This window comes from Phaenicophaeus curvirostris, chromosome 13 (assembly GCF_032191515.1).
Source record: "Phaenicophaeus curvirostris isolate KB17595 chromosome 13, BPBGC_Pcur_1.0, whole genome shotgun sequence".
NCBI classification, from domain to species: Eukaryota; Metazoa; Chordata; class Aves; order Cuculiformes; family Cuculidae; genus Phaenicophaeus; species Phaenicophaeus curvirostris.
This window is the reverse complement of record NC_091404.1, coordinates 8011025-8034255: the sequence shown is the minus strand read 5'-3', so window position 1 is coordinate 8034255 and position 23231 is coordinate 8011025. Positions and strand designations below refer to the sequence as shown.

Here is a 23231-nt window from a genome sequence, read left to right as displayed (position 1 = left end):
GCTATGCATTCATTTATATCTCTGTAAAATAGATCGAAGTAGATGCCGTTCTTAGTCAGCAAGATTCACCTGAAATGTAATTCCTAGAGATCCAACAGCCACCCAGAGTAGCACAATGTCGCCCTTTAATCCAGAAGTCCCCAGGTTCAAATACCTTTCTTGCCCTTGTACCCATAACAATCTAAGAAGTGTCACCGATGTGAACTGCAAAAGCAGAACTGATGACAACACTGCACGAAGACTGCAATATATGGGCAAAGCAAGACATACAACATTCCTGCACATTTCGTAGGAAGGAAAATACAGAAAGCCACTTTTGCTTTTCTTTCATTTCACAACTTCCCATCCTTGATTCATTAAATTTATTACATGCAAATGGCAGTGTTGTGGGGGAAACTCTGAATTTACAGTCTGCCTTCTACTGGTAGAAGTTAATTTACATTGTAACAGCTTTTATTTGTGCTTGGTTTTTATTCTGACAAGATTCAAGCTCATAGAAAAAGGCTGTCTTTTATGGCTATAAAAATAGCACTGGCAGTATCACATTACCGTGCAGGATGATGGACAGACAAAAAGAGGGCACAGTGGACTGGAGATGGCATGAAAAGAGCTTTTTTTTCCCCTAGTAAATTTCTGTCATATATAAACACGATTTCTCCTGCTACTCCTATTATTATACAAAAAATAGCCTGAACTGAAGCTTAGCCTATTTTGCAGTCTTATGAAGGAACAAGTCCCTCTGTGCATCTTCTATTATTTAACATCTGATGCAATTGTGTTTTGCAACATGAAGCTCACACTGAGCTAAGGAAGAATTTCAATGGCCCTTGGCTGCCTTATCAACAGTTTGTTTTCAGCCTCTGGAAAAGCCTTAAACATTTATCTCAGTGCTCTGTGCTGGGCAGTTACTTAGATGTAATTAATATAACCAACAGTTGATAAGGGAGCTGTCAAGGAGGGTTCAGTATGTGCCTTGGAAGAAGGAAATGACCTAGCAGAATACAGTATCCGTTGTTGGCACAGACTCCAAGAACAATGATATAAATAAAGCTGTCACTAAGAATGCCCTGACATATCTGTCATCCCCCACACTTACACAGCCACTGGTGCTAGCATGTACAGCGAAAACGTCAGAGCCAGAACTGCCAAAAAGAATAACATATAAATAACACAAAGAGAAACAGTATAAATAAATCACCTTAACCTGAAAGCAGTAGCTATGAAGCAAAGAATGGAAATCCCATTGGAAGAGGACATACTCATTAAGGAAAGTTTCCAAGAGTCCATGAACTGTAAGACCTAGGATAGGACTGCTCAAAGACGCAGCTTCCAAAAGTAATAAATCTGGCTTCAGACCCTTTTGTCAACAAAGTCTTAAGGCACACAGCAGACGAACCAAGCAAGAGAGTTTACTAGGAGACAGCTAATACAAAGCAGCACCATGAATAAGGAGGAGATGTTCTCACCTGCAAAGTTTTCACTCTTCCAGGTATGTTTTCCTGAGACAACACGTCACTTGCCACACTTCCTGGTGTGGACTCAAAAATGAAGACACTGTCGTGGGACAAGGCTTTGTTTCCCATGCTTCCTTTGGGCCTAAGAAGGAAGGGAGAGAAGAAGGGAAGGAGGAAGGGAGAAAGAAAGGGTGGTCAGTGCACTGGGTACAGCTCTTCAACACCTCCCTGCACTACTTCACCAGGACAGAGGGATCATAAACAGGCTAGGGTGGGATGCATCTCGCTTAACTTCAGATTTCTATATGTTAGCTGCCAAAGATAGTCACTGCTAGCTCTTTTTATACTCAGAAAGGAGGAAGAAACATTTCTTAGGATGCTGTTCGCATGCAGTTGTCTCTTTTCAGATGTACCCAGCATCTGCACTGAACACAAAGGACACTCTTCTGTGAACTAGAGAGGGAGTCTAGGGTGATTCAGTCAGATGCTGAGACTTAATTGGATCTGTGCCACCCCAGGAGATGCCTACAGCGCAGAGGGGGGTGACAGTTAAACCCCTAGATGTTTTAGGCACTGTATCTCCACACTGATTTCCCTATACAAACGCTCAATTTCTTCATGTACAGCTACACATGAGCTGCCATGACTGGGGAAATGATGGGACTCTACAGGCAGCAATAAGGATGCTCCTAAATTCATCATGGCCTGTGCTACCTTCCACTTCTTATTTCTGCAACCCAAATCATTGTATTAGTGTTTGAAGTAGGGGGAAGAAAGGTGACACAATTCCTTCAGTCAACCACTCCCTCAAAACCAACCGCAGCCTGTCAAAGGAGCGAGTTTTTATGACAAACACCAGGGCAATTTTACACATTGTCCCAGCAGTTTTTCACATTTAAAGCTTTTTAACTGGACTAAGACTATTTAGGACCCAATCTTCCTCTGTGTAAGGTCTTTCATGCTTTTGATGATACAGACAAGAAGTTGTCTACAGCAAATGCTTTAACTTTGCCATCAAGGTTTTTCCATTTCCATTCAAAACTCACGTCTCTTGGAAGACAAAGAGGCAGTGGCACATAATGCTCCCTTCTCTTTCGCAAATGGCCAAAAACCACTGATTCCTCACAGTCCCTTGACATCTGGGAACATCCCCTTGGCTGTTACAAGAACCATTTAGCACATCTACGTTTTTGGTCTCTGTTTAATATTCAGAAAAGTTAAATTTTAAAAAGATTACATGGTTTAAGAAAAAAGAAAAAAAAGAAAAAAAGAAGAAGAAAGAAAAAAGGAAAAAAGAAAAAAAGAAAAAAAAAAGAAAAAAAAAAGAAACCCAGTGCCTTTGCCTCAAGAAAAAACAAACAGCAGCATTGTTCTAGGATTGGTTTTGATATTCTGCATGCCAGAAATTGCAAAGCTCAGGGCCCTGCTATAAACCCTTCACAAGCTGTATTTCCACTGGCTTTCAGGATCAGGTTTTCCAAAGGATTATGTTGTTGAGTCTCTCTAGGTACTTACAAAGCCTGCTTATGCCATACAGGGCCTAGACATGATAGGGTTTTCAAGTAGCACAAACATATCCTCCAATTTTTTTTTTGATAGTCCAACTAATCCTATTTCTAAGGGAGTAAAACCGAAGAGCATTATTCACTTCCTGATCTCTGATCTTGCAAAACAGTTGGAGAATAGCACTGAGGTAAATAGTGATTGGACTTGAAGTACTTGGTTAAGGGCAAGAGAAAGAGTTCACCCCCACACTGCGTCTGGAGCAGACAACTGATTTTAAGCCAGATCCCTCCTGTGGGCTGATGGGGTAAGCTCAGCTGTTCCTTTTCAGACTGGGTTAGCTGAGTCACTCTAACTCCCCTAACCCCAGGGGACTGGGTTGTATGGTCACTTACTCTGCTGCTGTTATGCTAACAAACAAAATACAGAGATTGTTGTTTCATTACCAGACCATTTCCATGATGCAGTTGCATAAACACAACAGACAGTGGGGAAAGATGGACAAGGAGGAAAAAGCACCCATGAGAAAGTAACATCTATAAGCTGTTCCACCAGAAGAAACAGCGTCCAGCTCCACCAGAACCCTTATTTGATGATGCAAAGCATTTGGCAGCAATGTTGATGTCAGCATGTCCCACTCAAGTCACCTACCCACACCTTCTGCCAGTGTCACACCCGTCTAATATCCCCTCCAGCAACACATTGCAAACCGTAGGATACGGCTGGTGTTGTGTCACACCTTGCTAGTGGGCAGCTCCCCAAAACAAGGCCTCAGGTAATCCAAAAGAGAGCCCTGGCTGAGCAGCTAACAGGGCAGTGTGAGCAGTGTGAGAACAGCCAAATTATAGATTGCCAGATATCGACCCATGTCAACCCTGGTGAGAAACATAACCATGTTCAGAGAGCCGTCCCACTTGATTCAGTCAGAGGCGTGCGATGGAAGTGACGGTCTAAGGTTATCAGTAAAGCAGTTAGCAGTGCAAGCTACTAACAGCTTGTATTACACGAAAAGGACACATTTTTGAACTAACATCATTCAGGGATCTGAGAATTACTCTGGACACAGCTTGAGGGCTTGCAAACCTCACTAACACGACACAGCCCTTCAGGGGTGCAAAACTAGAGGTCTTTAGTCGTTATCTGTACCTAAAAGGCTACATAAAAAGCTAAAGCAAGGATAATGCACCAAAAATACTTCTTTCGCTTTACCCTAGTCATGATGGAGAGCACTATTCACACTAAAAAACAGCAGCTCAACTTCACATGTATTCTCTGTGCTAGCATTATTGAATGATCTTGTAAAGTTGCTGCTAATCAGATCTTTCAGGACAGATTTCAAACGCTAAACCCAATCAAAACAATCTGGGCTATCTGCAGTTTCAGACTAAGAGGTTGGATCACCCCTGCCCCTGGCTGCACTCCCCCTCCTCTCCACCCTGGCTCTTGAAGCACCAGCAGAGAAAGAGGAAATTCCTGGAATTCCTTCATCAGCATTAGGGCTTGTTTTGCACAAACTTGGACAGAGATTGCTCCTAAGGGGCAAACTCATGCTTTCATCTGACTGCTGTGAGAGGTCTGCTTTTATTTATTTATTTTCCTTCCCGCCAGCTTACCCAGCCTCCTTCGGTGACTGAAGTGCAGTAGCGTCGAGCACAGAGATGCTGACATCGCTGCTGGACTGACTAGGTTTTAAATTACTCTCTCCCCTGGGAGGTGAAGGCTCTTTCCTTTTCTTCTTGGCAAAGAAGTTCTTGAACGTCTGAAATTTGGATTTTTTCTTTCCTGCAACATGAGAAAAATGAAAATTTATGGAAGTTGGAGGTGTTGCTCGTCTTGGAGAACGTTCTCTCCTAAATTCTGGAGGAAGCTTCAAAGCTAGAGCAGCCCATTCAGTTTTAGTCAGTTCCCTTGTAAATAATTCAGTGCTGGCATCCAGTGAAAGGTGAAGCTGCAGTTCTTACATTTGCTGCCTATAAAACAACACTGGCAATAGCTAACAATAGCGGTGCCTACTTAGGTTCCAGTTTAGGAAAAATACACCTTATGCAGAGAATGTTTCTACCTACAACTGAACAGTGATTGTGCCCATCACACTTCATGTATTTTCAGTTTTAAAAAGTTACGTCCATCTCTAACTGTTATTGTTCTTTACTCAGCTTGATTTAGTTCTGCTTTCTCTTTTCTCGCTGCTGTAAGGAGGCAACACCTGAAGGATATTCAGGATATGCCCAAAAGACTGTAACCGGTTAAAGAATTTATAAACTATGAAAACAAATTATCCATTTCCACATTAAACCACTGCCCCCAAACAAAATCAACAATGCTTCAAAGGACAATGGAGCAGATTTAATTTAAGACACTGTCCTGCAGAACGTGAAACTACCAAACATAGCAGCCCTCAGAACACAACTAGAAAACTGTTAACCTGATTTCAGATTTTCCATTGTCCAAATGAAAATACAAAATGAACAAAATAAGCTATGCAAAACATCACTGACTTCTTTCATTTTTAATAATCTCTAACATTCTTATTTATGTTTTCTTTCAGCACACAAGAGCTGCATTTTGTCACCAACCCTCACACTCAGGGGTCAGTTTGGAGTGGTTCAGGCCAAACTATTGTACTAAGACCCCTGTGATTGACCTAAATACATATGCAGAGCAATAACATCACTGCATATCTGAGTCAAATTCATTGTTCAATTAATACTTTACAGCAGTTGGCATAATAAATGCTCACAGCTGGAGGATTCCTTCATAAGCAAGGCATTATTTCAACACAATTATTGTCTTCTCCCAGCAGTGATTTAGTTGTCGATGCTCTGTCTCAACGTGTGCCGTGTACGTGTAGGGATCTCTGCCAAAGGGCCTTATCTGGGTTGAAACCGTGCCACCACACAGCTGCATCGGACAGTAGCCACTTTGAGAAATAAACAATGATACTGAGATCTGCTCACCCTGGCTCCTCTCTGCTGTCAAGACCAGGGCCAGCACCCTGCGTCAGGACACACAAGGATGCTGCTACACTGTCCAGCAGGGATTGACAAAATAGCTACCTCTCTGCAGAGCAGTAGCAGAAGGGAAGACTTGCATGTTGTTTTTCAAGTGATTTGGGCTGTCACTGAGACCAAATTATCTTTCAAACCACGTAGAGCAAAACTATCAAGGGCTTTCAGATTTGTGAAGTCTCTCATGGGGCTCAGCGAGTTCCATGCTGTGCTCATAGCAAGCACTGGTAAGAAAAGACAGGTTACACAGCAACCCTGAGACCATACTGCCTCTCGAATAAAACAAGCGTGTTGAGAGTCCTTTAGGGAGCCTTTGGAAATGCCTCCTTAGCGTTGCTGCCATTCGTATGGCAGAATTAGACATGGCCTATGGTATCCTCCCAGGAAACCTGTCAAAGCTGAGTTGGTTTGGGCAAAACAAAAGATTACAAAGTTTCATGAAAGCTGCACCCCAAATTTATCAATTCAGCAACCTCTGCTAATGCAGTCCAACGACTCAAATAATAACAAGGCAGGCTCTTCTACAGGCAGAGTGCTCTGCATCTTAAAGGCAGTCTAAATGAAAAACAAGGATATCGTCATGCACAGTGCTCAGCTGACAGTGGTATAGACAGAGAGCTAGTTTGATTCCAGGGCACATTATTACTGATGAGCTGAATTAGATGCTGGTATTTCGAGAGACCAAAGGGAAAGTTTAAGAAAAACCACAACACAGTAACGATAAAAAAAAAGCAATCCTAAGAACATTTAAGAGAAACAGACATAAGTCCTACCAGAAAGGATTACATTGCCAAGGTACCACTCCAAATACTTGTTTAGACCAGAAGCGAGGCTAACATTAGAATGGAGTGCGTGGAAAGGATTTGCAAACACCGCCAATGAGTAAACCTCAGCTGCAATGGCACAGCACTGGGGTATCATTGCGCAGCAGAGTCCTCAGATGCAGAAACATCAGTTACTTCAGCGCTTTCTCTAGCAATGTATTACTGATGAGCAGGGTACACCCTCTCCAGCAATAACTCTTCTCCAGATGCACACTGCTCAGCTGCATGCCTTCAGCTGTTTCAGATGAATGAGAAAGCAGTATGTTTCTCTGCAGATCCAGAAGATGGGCACTTGCCCCATTATTACACAAAAAAAGATAAAAGATAAAATCACCACACTTTATGCTGCGGGCAGATGAAAACTGGGGCTGCTCTATGTGAGAGCATTTGGCAATACAAGCACAGTACAGAAAGACGGGGTTCATATTTCTTTCCTGCTGTGAACAGCTCTGGTTTTGCACACACGGTTAAAAGCATGACACAATTAATTCAAAGGTGCCTACATTTCAGTGCACTATGAAGTAGCCCAACAGACAAAGGCTGGCTAGCAGGCTCTGTAGGATCCATCAAAGCAGCCACAACAACCAGCCCTTCAAGCTCCTGTTTTTGAAAATCCAAGTCATAATTGGAAAAAGAAAATCCTCCATCAGGTTATTACCCTCCAGTACTGCACATCCAAAGATCCTTCCCATAACATCACCAGGTGACAAAACCACACATAGGTTTTTTTACACTACAAAAACCAAAACAACACTACGAAACAATTCACTACAGACCCCTTGACATGAAGAAAATAAATCTTGACTTCCAAATTCAGAGAACAATCGCCTACCTGTGCATTCTTCAACTGTCTCTCCTGTTTCAGGTGACTGTGTGACCTCTGTTGTCCCCGTAGCCATGATGTAGTCACTGAAATAGAGATGAAAGCATCAGTTAAATTTTTGTCCACTTCCCAGCAGAATATGGTCCCATCCAGCATGAAGAAAGAACATGGCTGGATTCTTTCTGAAACCACATACCCAAATGCTCATCACAAACATGGCTTGCACGCCTTTTTGCACTTTGGCCACAGAACTTTTCCTTATTTTTCAGTAACACTTATTTCTCCAGTCAAAACTAACAAACCAGTCTATTTTCTTGCCAGTACCTCTCTCTTCTTAGGAAACCAGGATCAAAGTTTGCATTAATGACAGGTGTCATCAAGTTTGTTCAGCAAAGACTATAATGCCTGCCAGTCTCAGAATAATGAACTTCTAGGATTGCTCTTCGCTAGAGAGCGACAGCTCCACACCACTGTAAAAAACATTGCAAGTTTTCTGTTGCTGAGGGTTTATGTATTACAACGTCCTCACAGCAGGCACCAGCCTAATCTGTCAGCATTACTAAAATTAGTTAAGCATCAGCACTGAAGCATCATCCTAGGCTGTACTACATTTGTGGAAACCAATAGATCAAATTTATTTTGTACCCAGTGCAATCAGCTTTTAGCCACAAGCTTTGAAACCTTATCACAAGCAGGGCTATTGATCAACCAAATTAGCTGATGGCATCATCTTCCTCCCTGATGAAAACAAAAGTTCAGCCTAGTTTTAAGATCATTCAATGTTAACTGGCTCCACTTTGTATTTTCCAAGAGCCCTAAATGGTGCCTGTCATAGACAAAGGAATTAAGCACCAGACCACAAGAGTTACAGTACAAATGCCAAGCAGCAATGGAAATGTGACAATTTATCAGGGCAGCTCAGAAATACTGTCCTTTGTTAAGGAAGATATCTAGGTGATACATTTACCTAGTGAACAGTCCCAATATGCTGTGTCAGGACTTAGAAAGTAAGAAATTTTTGCAAACAAATGAAAACTCCCAGAAACAAATCCTGCTCCCTTTTTGGCATAGATCTCATCTAACAATTTTCCACCTCTGACTGGTACAATACTGCCAGATTAAGTATCTCAACAGCAAACAAGGTTATGATTCTATACTAATTTGCTCAATCGGCAAACTACTCTATTTCTTCTCTATCACCCACATAATAATCTGTCATGCCCAAAAACACATGGACTTTCCTATAAGCCCATATCTTCAGATAACCTTAAAAGACAAGGTGCACAAAATCAGAGACAGAGGGAATGGGACTGACAACAACAACAACAAAAAAATAAATAAAGGGAGCAGACCGTGGAGGTAAAATAAGCAGAGCTCCCGTGAAAACACAGATAGCGGAGTAAGGTTCCCCTATGCTGGCTGCACAGATGTGCCACGCTGCTGAACTGTAGGTAGAAAGGGAGGAGAGAGACTGCGGTTTTCTACTGTTTTATAACAGACCATCTGTGAGCAATGAACACAGGAGTGCACTAACCCACTGTAATTCCAAACAAACTCACCTCAACTTACTAAAAATCAATTAAGAAGTCCTTGCAGAGACCATGACAGATTATATCTTTTTTAAATAAGATGCACTAAGGATGTTTTTGAAACAATTTGTACAAAATATTGAGAAGAAAGACAACTTATAAGACTTTCAAGATTTTTCCTTTTGGATGATCGCAACCATTCAAATCTTTTCCCTTTTTTCCCCCATGTCTCATCAATTATCCATGAAAATGTCTTAATTTCCTGCATATTTTGATTAAAGTGGTCTTCGGCAGACTTTCTAATAGACTCTTTCTCCACATTAACAAATTCAGATCCAATTTTCCCCCTCAGCCTTCTACACCATGCGCAATGATTTTGTTAGATTTTTCTTGAGGGAAAGAGAAATGCTTTTGAAATAGACCATCAAGAAAGCACTCAACAAATTTACAAGGACAAACTGGCAAGTCCCCAGACTTGAGCTTATTTTCACAGAACTTGAGTTGGACCTGACATTTGGCTCACTGAGGCCTCAAACTTCTGTTTTACTCACCTTCAATAAAAAAATCAAAGCAAGAGAAAATGCTGCTTTCATATTCAGCTTTGTTTTCACTGGCTCTTGCTACATTTATTAAAATTGCTCAATCATCTCAGCTGCTCACTCAGAATCCTTCCAGCCTTTGGATGCCTGCTGCATTTATTACAACTGCAAGCGTTTATTTCCAACTGGTATATCTTTTATACAAGTAGAACTATAATTGCAAAGCAGTTTAGCTCGCAGGCAGTCCCTTCACTGTCAAATCAGCTCCTGCATTAATTCCATTTTCTAGCTGAGTTCTCTGGGGCATATGGAGGTCAAGTGTCAATTGTGATGGTGCATCAGTTGCTTGCAAATGTACCCCATTTAGGACCTAATGGTTTGGTGCCTTCCTATACCTCATCACAGTATCATCTTTTTCCAGTGAACTGCACAGTGACTTAAGGAGAAACAAACCATCACAGATGTTTCCAAGCTTTAAGTTAGCAAGTATTTAAATTACAAGAATAAAACTCCCCATTTACAGCAAAGTATAAGTTCCCTCATTAAAAGCTTGATGATGTACCTGAAGGAAAGTTAGCAATTAGATGACAGACTTCACATTCTGGTGGCAGGCAGTGAGTTGTACGGCACAGAGAACAGCTAGCAAATGTTCTGAGCAACAAACCCTAGCCTGGGGATCAATGCAATGGAGAAAAAGAGGACAAAAACTCATCAATACAAATATACACGAGAGCACAGACATTAACTGATCGAACCTTCAGACATTCACCACTTCCAGGCCTTAATGACAGCTGACAGAGGGAGCGTCAGGACGTATCGATACCATGTGCGTTCACTTCAATCAGCTGCATACACTAACCACGTGCACCCTGTGAGCTTTCCCAGAGCATTACATCATTAGAGATAAAGTTTTAGACAAACACTGTACGCATATTGGGTTTCAGCGATAAAAATATCAGGTTAAATAAATGGCTTTTTGGAGCAGTGTTTATGATAGTCTTCTGGCTAGGAGATGCTGGAGGACAGCTAGGAGAAGGAGCTCATGAAGGGATGAAGAAGACTGTCTCCTGAGTGGGGAAGCAGTCAAGGCACATGGTGTTCACCTCTCCTTGCACAGGGTCATGGGCTGGATCATTACACCTGTGAATTAATGAATTACTTGCAAAGAACAAAGTGACTTCCTACACAGATGCAATCACAACAATAAATCTGACATTACCAGACACTATTCGCATTGCCAGAGTCTATTTTAAAGCAAAAAAACCAACCAACCAACCAACCAAACAAACAAAAAACTAAAAACCAAACATATAAAGTTGCAGGGCTTGCTTTACTTTCAAAGCAGGCACTGGGACCTAGTTAGCAATCAACACTACTCTTGCCCAGTTTGATGGTTTAGATCTAGACGACCTGCTATCCCTTACAAACTTCCATCAGTAACCCTACTCTGCAAAATCCACTTGGAGATCTTCAACTCATTGAAGGAACTAATGACTCTTATGAGAAAAAAAAAGAAATCTCCAGGAACAGGGAAATATCCCTGTCTCTCTTTCACAAACTGGGGAAACTGGACAGATATTTCAAGTGCTCTAGGGGAGGGCAGTGCTAGGGCAAAAGAAATCAAGTCCCAGGGTGGTGTTCTGACTATTCCCCTTTCCCAGATGAGTGCATTACTGAATATGTACATCATATGGGGTAAGGGCTAATGCTAAAAGAAGACAATTCCCTTTCACTGCTCGGTTTGTGTATTTAAGAACTCCTGAGGAGTTAACATTGTACAGGACTCAAGTTTCCTGCATCTAACAAAGGCCCAAGACAAACAGAAATGCTTTCTGCTCAGCCTCAGAAAAGGGACACAGCATTTTTGCTGTCTCTCCAGCAGAACAGAAGATCTGGAGACTGCACAGCAAGCAAGCTCCGACCCAACCTTTAGTGTATCTTCATGTGTAAGCTTCTGTGTAAGCATTCCAGAAGGCCTTACGACAGAGAGACAAAAGGAGATGCTGAACCCTGAACAGCCTCCTCCCTAACAAATAAATGCTTGAGAAAATAAAGACTCAAGAATACGAGGCGCTGCATTCAGTTAACATCTTCATAGCCTACAGAAAACAGACAGTGGCAAGCAACCAAGAGAAAAAAGGGAAATTTTTGCCTGGAGCTTTTACAGACCAGTTTCTTTCAGGCTACAAAAATTATTTGATATGAAGCTGATGCTCCAAATCTCAGGACACACAGTTTACACAGCAAGATGGATCAGCATAGGGAAATGCACGCCCCTCATCTGGTCCTCTAGGCAAACACCTTGCAGCCAGCCTCCCTCCAAGATAACACCTCAAACTACTGCAGGACCTCAGAGAAAGCTCTCCTATTTCTCTTGAGCATCAACTTTCAAAAACCTTGAGAATGATGGAAGGTTTAGTATTCAGATTACATTATGATGCAAAAGGTGACTGATGAGTTAAATTTTTGTTCTGTCTTATTAAAGCACATTAAAAGACTTTGTTCTGACAAAATGTAGATTGCTTCCCTCTCCGGGAGCTCTACAAGCTAACTATCAATTAACTCATTAATCCAACAACAATAAATGAAGTAAAATTTACCCTCTGCAGTTCCACAGAACTGGATTCTCAAAGGCAATCATGAAGCAACAGTAAAGCCAGCAAGATTTCTATTCAATTTTCACATCCTTGAGCATATCAGGAACTCAACAAACAAAGCTCCCTTTGCTATGCACGCAATGAGCTGAGCAAACTGCAATTCAAGGTTCACACTCGGGGAACACGCTGAATAGTGTGGAATCCCACAAACAACTTTGCTGAGACAGGGTGCGACCCGACTGACAGCAGGAACTGGGACCTGACCTTGCCCAGCTGATCCCTTTGTACTCTTCCAGAGTATAGGATAAAATTCCCTGATTTGTTTGCCAGCCCCTAGCTGGTATGGCCCTTGCCAGACCATGACTGGTTTAGGTAGGCATAAAAGAATAGCACAGACAGCAGTTTGCTTTAGGACTCTTGCTACTGCCTCCACTCTTAACAGTGAGGGGAGGATTTTACAGTTAATGAATACTGCTTTTGTAATTTGCACAGAAGGAGGGAGAGTTTAAGAAAGTTTAAGGTCCTTTTCCAAGGAGCACAGATAATACAGCTATAGTAGCCATTAGGAAATCTGGATAAGCAACTAGATAATATTTAATATCAATAAAATACGCTCCCAGGATCAAACAGGGGGTCATAATTCCCCATAGCAACAGACAGCATTCAGCTCCTACCCTTGACAAGATACCCAGAGCAAACAAACATTCACATAAAGAGATCTATTCACAGCTTTCACACTTTGCATTCAGACAACACCCCCTCTCCGCCCTCTGTCCCCACACCTTGGGTTCTCCAGAAGACAGGTCCCAGTGTGCTGAACTCTTTCTACCTACAACATGCTTTGAGAAGCCTCTGTCTGACAGTGATTCTGAAGGATTTCTGCTATTCAGCAGTGCCTGTTATGTGCTGCCCTCCCAGCGCGTGTGTGTGTAACACTAATGGAAAACAGCTGGTGGGCTGAACTGACTTAAGAAAAAAATTAACAGGAGGAAATGCCTTTCATACAGTCACACAGCCTGAGTCTGTAATTGTGTGAGAAGCCAAAAGGATAAGAAGGGGGAAGGGCAAAGGAGACAAAATAATGCATAAGCTACTACAGAAAACAGTGGAAATGCACTCTGTTGCTACTCTAGGAACTGAGAGAGTAAATGCTCCTGGCCCCTGCACCATCTCCACACTCAGTCCCTCCCAGCAGCCACCCCACTTGCTGCATCACTGCAGAGCAGTGTCCCTGCACGTGGGGACAGGACTGCAGAGCACCTACAGACCTGTGCTATCATAAACCCGACGCAGGTACCGGCAGCAGAGCAGCTGCCAGTCTGTATTCGGCTCGAGAGGTCAAGCTGAAGCTCAAGCTACCAGAGCTTTGCAATGCTTGGCACCCATGCCAGACAGATTAACCTCCTTTGGACGTGCCAAGTCAAGCTGCTCTCATACTCCTAATTACTCTGCAGGGCTTATTCGCATGACCTTGTGTAGTTGCTGTCTCTGTCTCCACTGCAACCTTCTATCTTCTCAGACAATAGAGCAAATATCTACCTCTTTGCCAAAAGCTAAGTAAAATATTTCTGAATAGCCCATCCCTGATAATAATTTCATAGAATCACTAGGTTGGAAAAGACCTCCAGGATCATCGAGTTCAACCATTCCTATCACGCAGGTTTTCAGTGCATTTTTTGGTCTGCATCCATCAGGAGAGGTGTATAGAACTTTGCTCAAATCAAGACTGGCACCAGCACAGCCGTGATGTAAGCGCACACAAAAGCGCACACTCAGCCAATATTTTGGGCTCCATTTTAAAGGAACGTACATTAAATGACCCGGTTGAATTGCACCCTTTGGCATTAGCATAGGAATAATTCAATGCTTTTCCCAGGCAGTAATTCTTTTTCTTTACAAGACCACACTGGAGAAATTTCAGGAAACAGCTGGAATGAGGATCCTCTTCCACTCTTCCTGAAAAGAAGTAAAAGAAGCAGCAAAGTCATCCAGCAACCATGCTAAGGAGCCAGTACATTGCTAGCAATAGGACACACTCTCAGATCTGCTTGCCATTTGGAATAGTTTGGAAAGAGGGAGAACAGGGTTTTAAAAATCAACAAGGATGTAACTGCCTTTTCCAGTTAGGGAGCTGCATCCAGTTAGCATTACTGCCTGTGGAAACAGTTTAAAGAGCAAAGCAACGGGAAACGTCAAGTCACTATCACTGAACAGCAGACAAGCCTCATGCCACCACAGTCAAGATGTCCGAGAGTCAAATATGCGCATAAAAGTAAAGTTGACTGTCTCCATCTCTTCATGTTGCAAATTCAACAAATACGCACCATCTTCCACCCCAGACCTGGGTGGGAGGCATATTTGGCCACTGTTTTCTAGCTCCTGTGTGTGCTTTTTACCCCCCTTTCCAAACTCCTAATTGATTTTGTTCCACCTGTGGCCTCCCAGCATAAAGGTAGCTGGTCAATATCTGACCTGTAGTGTGGAGAGCTTTGGCAGCTCCCAGGCTGCTTCACAGGGATCAGCAAACGGTGGCCAAGGAAAGGTGTTCACCGCCAGCCAGCTTCAACACGCTCTATGGGGGCTCGGAAAACTGTGAGTGAGTCTAAGAAAATTCCATGGAAATTGCAAATCTGCAAACTGAGAGGGTGACAATTATTAGTTTAGACAGTAAAATATTTGAGACAGAGCTCATCTTTTAAATACATCCTAGCAGACGGAGACTGTTGGGCTAGAACTTGGGATAACTGGCTGATTTTCCTGGCTGTATTGCTGAACAACGGGGCAAATTACTGGATTGTGGACAGTAGCTGAGTCAGTTGTTGCTCAGCCTTGAGTTTCTTTACCTGTGGAATAGAAATGGTCACACTGAATGCCTGGAAAGCTTAACAAGCCCTGCAGAGCTAAGCTACCTCTGCTATGGGAGACCAGCATGCTGGAATGGTACCAACTGGCACTGCTATCAAGTGATACCACTAGACAAAAGATAAATAACAATAAACCATCAGATTTCACAAGAGTAGCCTGCAGATCTGCCATGCCCCTGTATGTGAGTCTCACACTGATTTCCATGATCTTATTCTCACAAAACATGAAAAAATCATTATATCCCAGGCCTGAAAGAAAAAAAATCTGGAGACATTTTTACCCGATTAAGCTGTCTGAATATTGCAGCAGAAACGAGGCTGAAACAATAGCAAACTGAACACCAGAACTGAAACATGGGACTTCAGGCTATGTCTCGAGCATTCTTTTTTAAAGTTTTTTTCCAAAACAGTCACTTATTCCTCAATTTGTGGATTAAAGAGCAGCTTAAGGATGGAAAAAAAAAATAAATCTTCAAATAGCTCAAGCCTCCCAGACATGTTTCTTCCAAGAGGAGATAACAGATATTTAATGCCCAAGAACTCAAAATGCACTCAAAAGAAAGGAGAGGCTAACAGAAAATTCCAGGGCAAACTGTGTTACAAATTTTCACTCTGAAGATCAATCTGTCATAAAAACAGTCAGCCATCTTTTGGCTCTAAAAGAGCAAATAAAATGCAGGCTTTGTGGTCTCAGCGTCTGCCTTTGGCAGGAAGCTCAGGAAATCTCTCTTCATGTGAAGTCCCAAAATCTAACTGGGACAACATCCACAAAAATAAATACAAGGATCCTTCCTATGTTGAAACATACTGTGTCTGGCTGGCTAAACCCCCTGAGCTCCCACTGCCCATGGGCATTTCTGGAATTTAGACCCTATTTTGGCTGCTGATGAAGAAAGGGCCAGGGCAGCTTCCACTCTTGCAGAAGAGGCTCTTCCAGAGGTGTGTGTGGAGTTCAAGGGTCTCCTTGCTTTTGCTCTAGAGGAAACCCTCTGCTGTCCCTGTTCTTCTCTCCTGGCTGCTCTCTCTAGAGCCTCATGTTAGGCAGCTTCTGAAGTACACTTGGTCTTGAAGCAGGAGAACTGTCAGAGCCAAGGGAGATCATACATAGACTTAAAGCAGTCCCTAAGCAATTTCTGTCCCAAGGGCATCTACTGACTTTTCTCTTTAGTATGAGCAACAACTAAAAAGGGATCCTACTTCTCTGGGGTTCCAGACACAAATACCTCTCCTCTGAAATAGGATTGTCTAAAATAATCTGAGGTAATGCTGGTTTGCACCAATAGATTATCAATCTGTATTCAACTGTGTGCTTTGAAGATGGGGGTATGGTAGCATGTGGGAGCAGAGCAGGTATGTGATGAAAGAAAAGCCCAGAAGAGTGACACCAAAGACAAGGACTGCAAGACTGGGCACTGCCAAGTAGGTAATGGGAGAGGCAGAGGAGGGAATCAGATGGGGACAAGCATTCTGTAAGGTCTTCACAGGTCAAGGCTGCAGGAAAGAAAGCAAGATAACAATTCACTTTTTTTAAGGAAAGCAGTGGAATTTCAACTTCTAGAACATTCTTTTCACTAAAATGAGATGATGGAAAGCAGTTTGACTGCTAGAGTGAACCAGTAAACAATTCTTCTGTCAGATCTGTGTTTTCCTACATACACAGACAGCTTGATGATTAACATCACAGTTCTGAGCTAAAGCATTCTAATACATCCCATGACACTCGAACTACTGTGTGCATCAGAACTGTGTTGTTAGATGAGCAATACTTACAAGCCCTGGTAAAAGCACACACAGTTACATATTTCTGACAACGAATACGCACAAATGAATTCAACATGAATAAAAGTCAAGCATTTAGTTCACTAATTAGCACCAGATTCTTGAAACTTGGAGGCCAAAAGAAACATCCACCACAAAAATTTGAAGCTGGAATGCTCTGGCTGGATGGTTAAAAAGCAAAATCAGGCAGCTTTGTTTGCAAAGCCAAGTCATCCTGCTCTGACTCAGAGCGCTACGACTAACACTAACAATCACAAAGATACCAACGTGCCATAACATGGTGACAGGATACCACAAAATACCTTGATACCCAGACACCTAGATCAATGCAGCAACACACACCAGTGCAACGATACTGTTATAAAATGAATAATGATGCGTGTGGCCTAGGTTTTTCCAAGTACATTGTGTTGGAAATGGGAAGCTGTTAGCACAACCCTGATTGCTAACCTAGCGAGGAACAGTGACAGCTCAGCATCTGCAAGCAAAGTCAGAATATCAACTGACTAACTTTTTTTTTTTTGTTTAAATGGTGGCTCCCACTGTGGAGCCCTGGAGGGCCACCTGCTATCTTGATACAAATAATTATGAGTAATATAACAATAAGATAATAAAATCAAACAGTCTGCAGTTAGTACTTGCTGTATTCAACATATCACTTAAAACTCCTTGTTCTATAACAGTTTCAATGACCTTGAAGCTACATCAGATTTAATACACAAGTATGAGCTTGAATCACATTAGAATAGAGCCCCTTTTGCTTAAGTGTTGTCTTACAGCAGCAACCCAAAGGAGAAAAGGGTGGGGGGGGGGGAAATAACCTTGGAAGTACCTTGGGGTTTTTTGCCTTTTCCTCACAGATGGACTTATCTCGGATTTTCCCAAGTTTGGCTGCTGATCAGCTCTAGCTGCCCTCCACCAGCTCAGGTAGGTTATCTGCTGAAAGTACAGCTTGGACCTACTACATTTTTGTCCCACAGATCTACAGCCAGATTTCAGCTTCCAAAGCCAATTCTAGGCCTTTACCATCACAGCTATTAAACTTCCTAGACCTCTGTTCGAGGAGGAACTAACAAACTAATCTCTCCAACTGGCTGCCAGGGTACAAAGCTGGACACTTTGAGCAGCAGAAGTTTCTGTATAAGAAGACAACACAGGCAAAATTACAAGATGTTTTCATGGCTCAGTCTGGCAAAATAACATAGACAAAAAATCTGACAACCAAATGGTGCAGAAGAGCGAGAACTACATTCAGCAGATTGTCCCAAAACAAGAAGCTTCTACAGTGCAAGAAAAGTAGGAAGGCAGCATTAGAGTTGCCTGTTTGTCAAATACTCAACACCTTGGTGATAGGAAAAGGGCTGTTCTGCTGAAACCAAGCAAACGGGAATACCTGCTTGGAATTCCTCTGCCTTCAGCCAGCAAACACACCACATCCCTGTGGCTGCTAAAACAAACACCATCCAGAGAGAAGCACGAACAGAACGAGGAGACAGGGAGTGACTCACTGGTGTAATAAGCCAGAACTGAACTTCTTGCACAGAGATGAGGCAAATTGAATGAATCAACACAGAAATAGTTGATCTTTTTGTTAATAATACAGCACCATTGTACTAACTGTGCTCAAGTGCCTGCAGTGCCATGGCTCTGCCACCTCCCAAGTGCTTTTGTTCACCCTCTCTACTATATTTGAGTGAGAAAATAGGACTTAAGCCTGCACACATTTAATACCAAGCATAGCACTGACTGATTCACATGGGGTGGAGACAAAATGCTCACCAATGTCCAAATACTCTGTATAACTGCCATGTACAATAACATGCCCAAACACTGTGTATGGAAAGATTCCCCTGGGAGACTGACGATGTGCAGGGAGTCATCTCATCCCAGCTCGCCCTCTCTGACTTGGCCTCAGCTGGGAGAGCTCTCCACTTTCCACAAAAGCACATCCCTTCCCCTGTTCAGTGCCTTGCATCTTGCACCCTCTGTGAGCTATTTCTTGAATCCTAGTATCAACACCTCTGTGTGGATCCAGGGATTGTATACGCCCTGATGAACTTGCTTTGCTGGGCAGGAGCCACTTTTCATCCTCAGATGTTTTCATATCAAAAAACTGTCTTGAGTGATTCTTGCCCTTGTTGGGAGATATTGTGTTAAAGTGATATACAATAAAGACAGGTAAACAGACATATTTCAGGATATCAAAGTGTCCAAGAGAAGCATTTCACCTCAACAGAATTCATCAGCCACACAGACAGAACCCCCAGATCAATAGGGGACCACAGCACTAGCTCAGCCACAGCTCCCAGGCAGCACACACGGACTCTAAAGCCTGTACACGGCTCCCTGACAGCTGCCAGCCCCGCGGAGCCTACAGACCACGCAGAGCCAAGCTGAGCCCAGGTATGCTGGAGATGCCACAGACAGGGATAGCCAGGGAACTTGGCGTCTCACTTTAAGCAGCCTGTGAGTGCTGGCAAGATGCTCCATGTCTAAAACTGTGCCAAAAATCAAATCATCATGTACTGTGGACAGTCAGTATACGCAGATACTTAGACCCCACAGCGATTACATGCCTCCAAAAAGTGACAGAGCCCACAGGCAGGGAATGAACTGCTGACAGAGACAAGCCAGCAGTTTTAAACTGCCCCCTTCCCCACAGTGCCAAGTTGCTACTTCAGTAGCAGTTGGTGGAGCTTTAAACCACTTCCAATTCACTTGCTAGTGTCCAAGCTAAAACAGCAGCTGCTCATGGTGGATAAGGAACCCGATGGGGAACCAAAGGCTTTAAGGACCCCACACAGATATAGAAGCTATCAGAAGAGTATTACGCACAAAAGAAAGGGGCTCCCGGCACACCTTCCGCTGTCCCCTATAAGCCTCCCCAACAAGACGGCTTGTGGCAAAGGTACAGGAGGCACTGAACAGACTTCTCAGCTTATCTGGTTATCCATCAGGTGCACAGCACTACACCTTCTTTGCAATAATCCCAGTAAACACTAAAATCTCCTCCTGCCGCTTGCCTGAATAGGCAACAATGCAAGCTACAATGACAGAGCAATGGCACCTATTTCAGAAAAAAAAACATTTTACTCAATGTGATGGTCATAACATCATTTTACATTTGCAATTACTTTCATTTTAAACAATCTAAAAATATATTGAAAATCATACTGAGGCATCCCTTGATCGATTTGCTTTACCCACACTCTGAACTTCTTTGTGGGATGAGAGTGCACATCAGCATTTTTTTACAATTTCAGACTATAAGAAATGAATACAACATCCCACTGGAAGTGCAGAGTTTGGCATAGCAGAAGGCATTCAAACTGAAGTATGTCCATAATTCTGGGATTGCCTGTGGAAGGCATTATGAAATCCTGAGCGACCACATTAAGTACAGATCAGTTAAATTCGTTTACTTATAGTCTGTTATAGAAACTAGTCCTGAGCTGGCATGCAAAGCCTTCAGCCAAATATTTTATATAGCTTCTAACACACTATATTTGTCTCTGGAAATTGGCAGTTTGCGTTGACCATCACTGAACCTTATTATTCAAGAAACCGCATTTTCAGCTCATAACTGTGCATTTGGCTAGTACTGAAAACTGAGAGACATACAAAAAGATTCCTCCACAGGCTTTAGAAAACATTATCACAGTCCAGGTCTAATATTTTTTTTCTGACACCGTACTAGGACCAAGCACAACAAAACTTTGCAACAAGGATGATGAGCTATAGACTTACTGTAAGAACAATTTAAGGTTACTCAGGTTGCAGATGTTGGTTAAAGAGAATTATGAAAGCAATCCACAACTTTTATTTCAGTGGAATATCAGCCAAGATTTGGGCTATGATTAAGAATTATCTGGATTAGGCTTTGGGTTTGTTTTTTTTTTTAATGTGACATCTCATGAAAGAACATTAACTAAGCACAACTTAGCATAAATCAAACCATGTAAAATGATTAGTTTTGTCAATTCAAGTGCCAATCCTCCTGTCTTCAAACTCACTCTTAGCTCTTTTGATAGTTCTGACCGTATCCTCACACTTTATCCAAGGTAGACTTACTTTCCAAATATTAATTCCTTCTCATAGGCACTGTTAGATATTTCAGAGAAGGAAGAGTCAATATGGGATGGAAATGCTAACAAATTCAATAGGAATTGTGTGCCTTTAAAAATGCACAATTCCAGCAAAGTAATGCCAGATGAACTATTGGTATAAGTGAAAAGGAGAAAAAGCAAACTGCTGAACTATTTTTTTTGCTCTCTGCTAAACCAGGACTTACCAATACATTTAACTATCAGCATTCACATCTTAAGCCTCAAGAAACAACTTTGCTTGCCTGTCACTATGCATTTTCACTTTCTGTAATTCCATACTGTATGCAAGAATAGAGCCCTCTACAGTCTGCTGATGCAAACCATTACCAAAAACCACTGCTCAGTTTTTGCAGCAGAAAATTTTGTTCCATTCCTTAGCAGGCAGAATGGCAAAGGAAAAACAGAATGTATCTTCATGGTGGTTTAAAGCACAAATACTAACATCCATCGACCCATTATCTTCTCCCTTTATAGTCTGCTCCAACAGATCAGTGAAGCATTAAAACAATATTTATTTTAAATGCAACCAAATCTCTCAACATAGAGCAATTATAGAAATAAACCTCAGGTTGTTTATATAAAAACTGAACACATCAAGTTCTCAGAGAGCATTTGCTTCCAGATTTCTAGCTGAACATTTCTTAAAAGCCAATGTGCATTTCTGTATTTCTCTGTTTTGTGTGTTAATATATAAGTAATATTGCTAATCAATAAGGAAGAGGACATCTTGCCTCTTGTTATAACTAGACAGGAAGAGGTTCTTAATTCCTTTTTCAATATTTCATGTTTATACCTCTGAAGGAGAAAACACTGGCTGAAATACAGTCAGGATTGATTTTTTGCACTTCTGTACTCAGAATGGTACTTCATTCTCAAGGAATATGCATCTAGTCCAGTGCTGCTGCTGAAATTCAACAAAGACACAAGTTCCAAAAACCCACTAGACTCGGCTCACTTCAGAAAAGTGGAGGGGAGGGCTCAGCATCGCACTTACTTTTTACTTTTCAGGCAACCGTAGAATCCAGCCATGACCCTTCCCAGCAGGCGTGTGTGCATTTAATTCATCCTTGTGTGTAGATGCCAGCACAAAGATTCTGCAGCTTTGTATCCTGCTCACCAAATGCCCACACAGCACACAAGAAAGCCAGCATGCCTATGCAATTACTAGCCAGATAAAGTTCCTGATCTGAGGCCCTCAGACTCTGCTGAACTGGGTCCAAGGAGGGCTGTGCCTGTTCCATAAATGGTTATGAATTGTTAACTCCCCCTTTTCCCGTCTCCTTCCAGCTCTTGGTGAGCACAGCATCCTAAGTGTAAAATACCATATGGCATCTGATTCTGTCTCCCCATGGGACTAATGAGAAGCTTGATTGTAATTAGGATGTGAAGAAGCCCTGAGGAGAGTAATTGTTATTGTTATATTTTTTTTAGACAGATAAACGCTACAGAAAATACTCCCTACATCTTTGAAATAATCACTGTAGTCATTCTCCAGGACATAAGGGTTGCACAGAACTGTCCAGAACAGGCATCATCCCATCTCACTGTAAATCACAAGCTATTCTAACAAGCTATTCTGCACATTAACAGGAAAGGAGAAAAAAAAAAAAAAAGTGTCCCTGCAGTACTGCAAGATCAGGGGAAAACCTCTGAAGTTTAAAGAACCCAGTACACCCTATGAGAAAAATATTGCCAGGTAATGCCCTCTGATAATAAACTAACAGTCGTTGCTCACTACCACAACTAAGCAAGCTCTCACGGAATGTGGAAGGAGAAAAATGGCTATGGTTTAATGCTGGGGAACATAAACCTCAAGCAGCTCCATTCACAGGGGTGACCCAAGCCCTGGGGACAAAATATCTGCACACATTTCTGACATTATATCATGTTAAATTCATATGGAAATGAATCCATATCACGGCTGTTAATAACGTCTGTTGAGGTACAAGCAGAGAGGTGAAGCAAGGCACTGCTCGTGCTGCCTGCACGCGATGAGGAGCATCAGCAGCCAGCAAGACAGTGTCAGCCTGCTCCTGGAGTCACGCATCTTGGTAAGAATCTCAGCTCTTGATTATAAAATACACACACAATTGAACTGTTATAATTTCATAACTCTTCTAATTGCAAAGGAAAGATTTACATCCATTCCTAAAAGATTAGAAGAAAATCACATTTATTTGTATATCTCAGCTGGTGTATTATACC

At 42.2% G+C, this 23231-nt stretch overlaps 1 protein-coding gene across 3 annotated transcripts in view; it reads right to left on the bottom strand.

The window, feature by feature from the left end:
* KIAA1210 (KIAA1210 ortholog) overlaps positions 1-23231 on the bottom strand; it is a 48462-nt gene that overhangs the window by 16847 nt on the left and 8384 nt on the right. For 2 of the 3 annotated variants that reach the window (XM_069867477.1, XM_069867476.1), the window contains exons 1-4: positions 22021-22213; positions 7622-7698; positions 4571-4739; positions 1467-1596 (exon numbers count right to left, since the gene is read on the bottom strand). In XM_069867477.1, coding sequence (XP_069723578.1) covers positions 1467-1596; positions 4571-4739; positions 7622-7698; positions 22021-22082 — 438 coding nt within the window. In that variant the 5' untranslated portion in view covers positions 22083-22213. Of the gene's footprint in view, positions 1-1466; positions 1597-4570; positions 4740-7621; positions 7699-22020; positions 22214-23231 lie in introns of those variants that run through there. The other variant, XM_069867478.1, reaches the window with a different exon arrangement.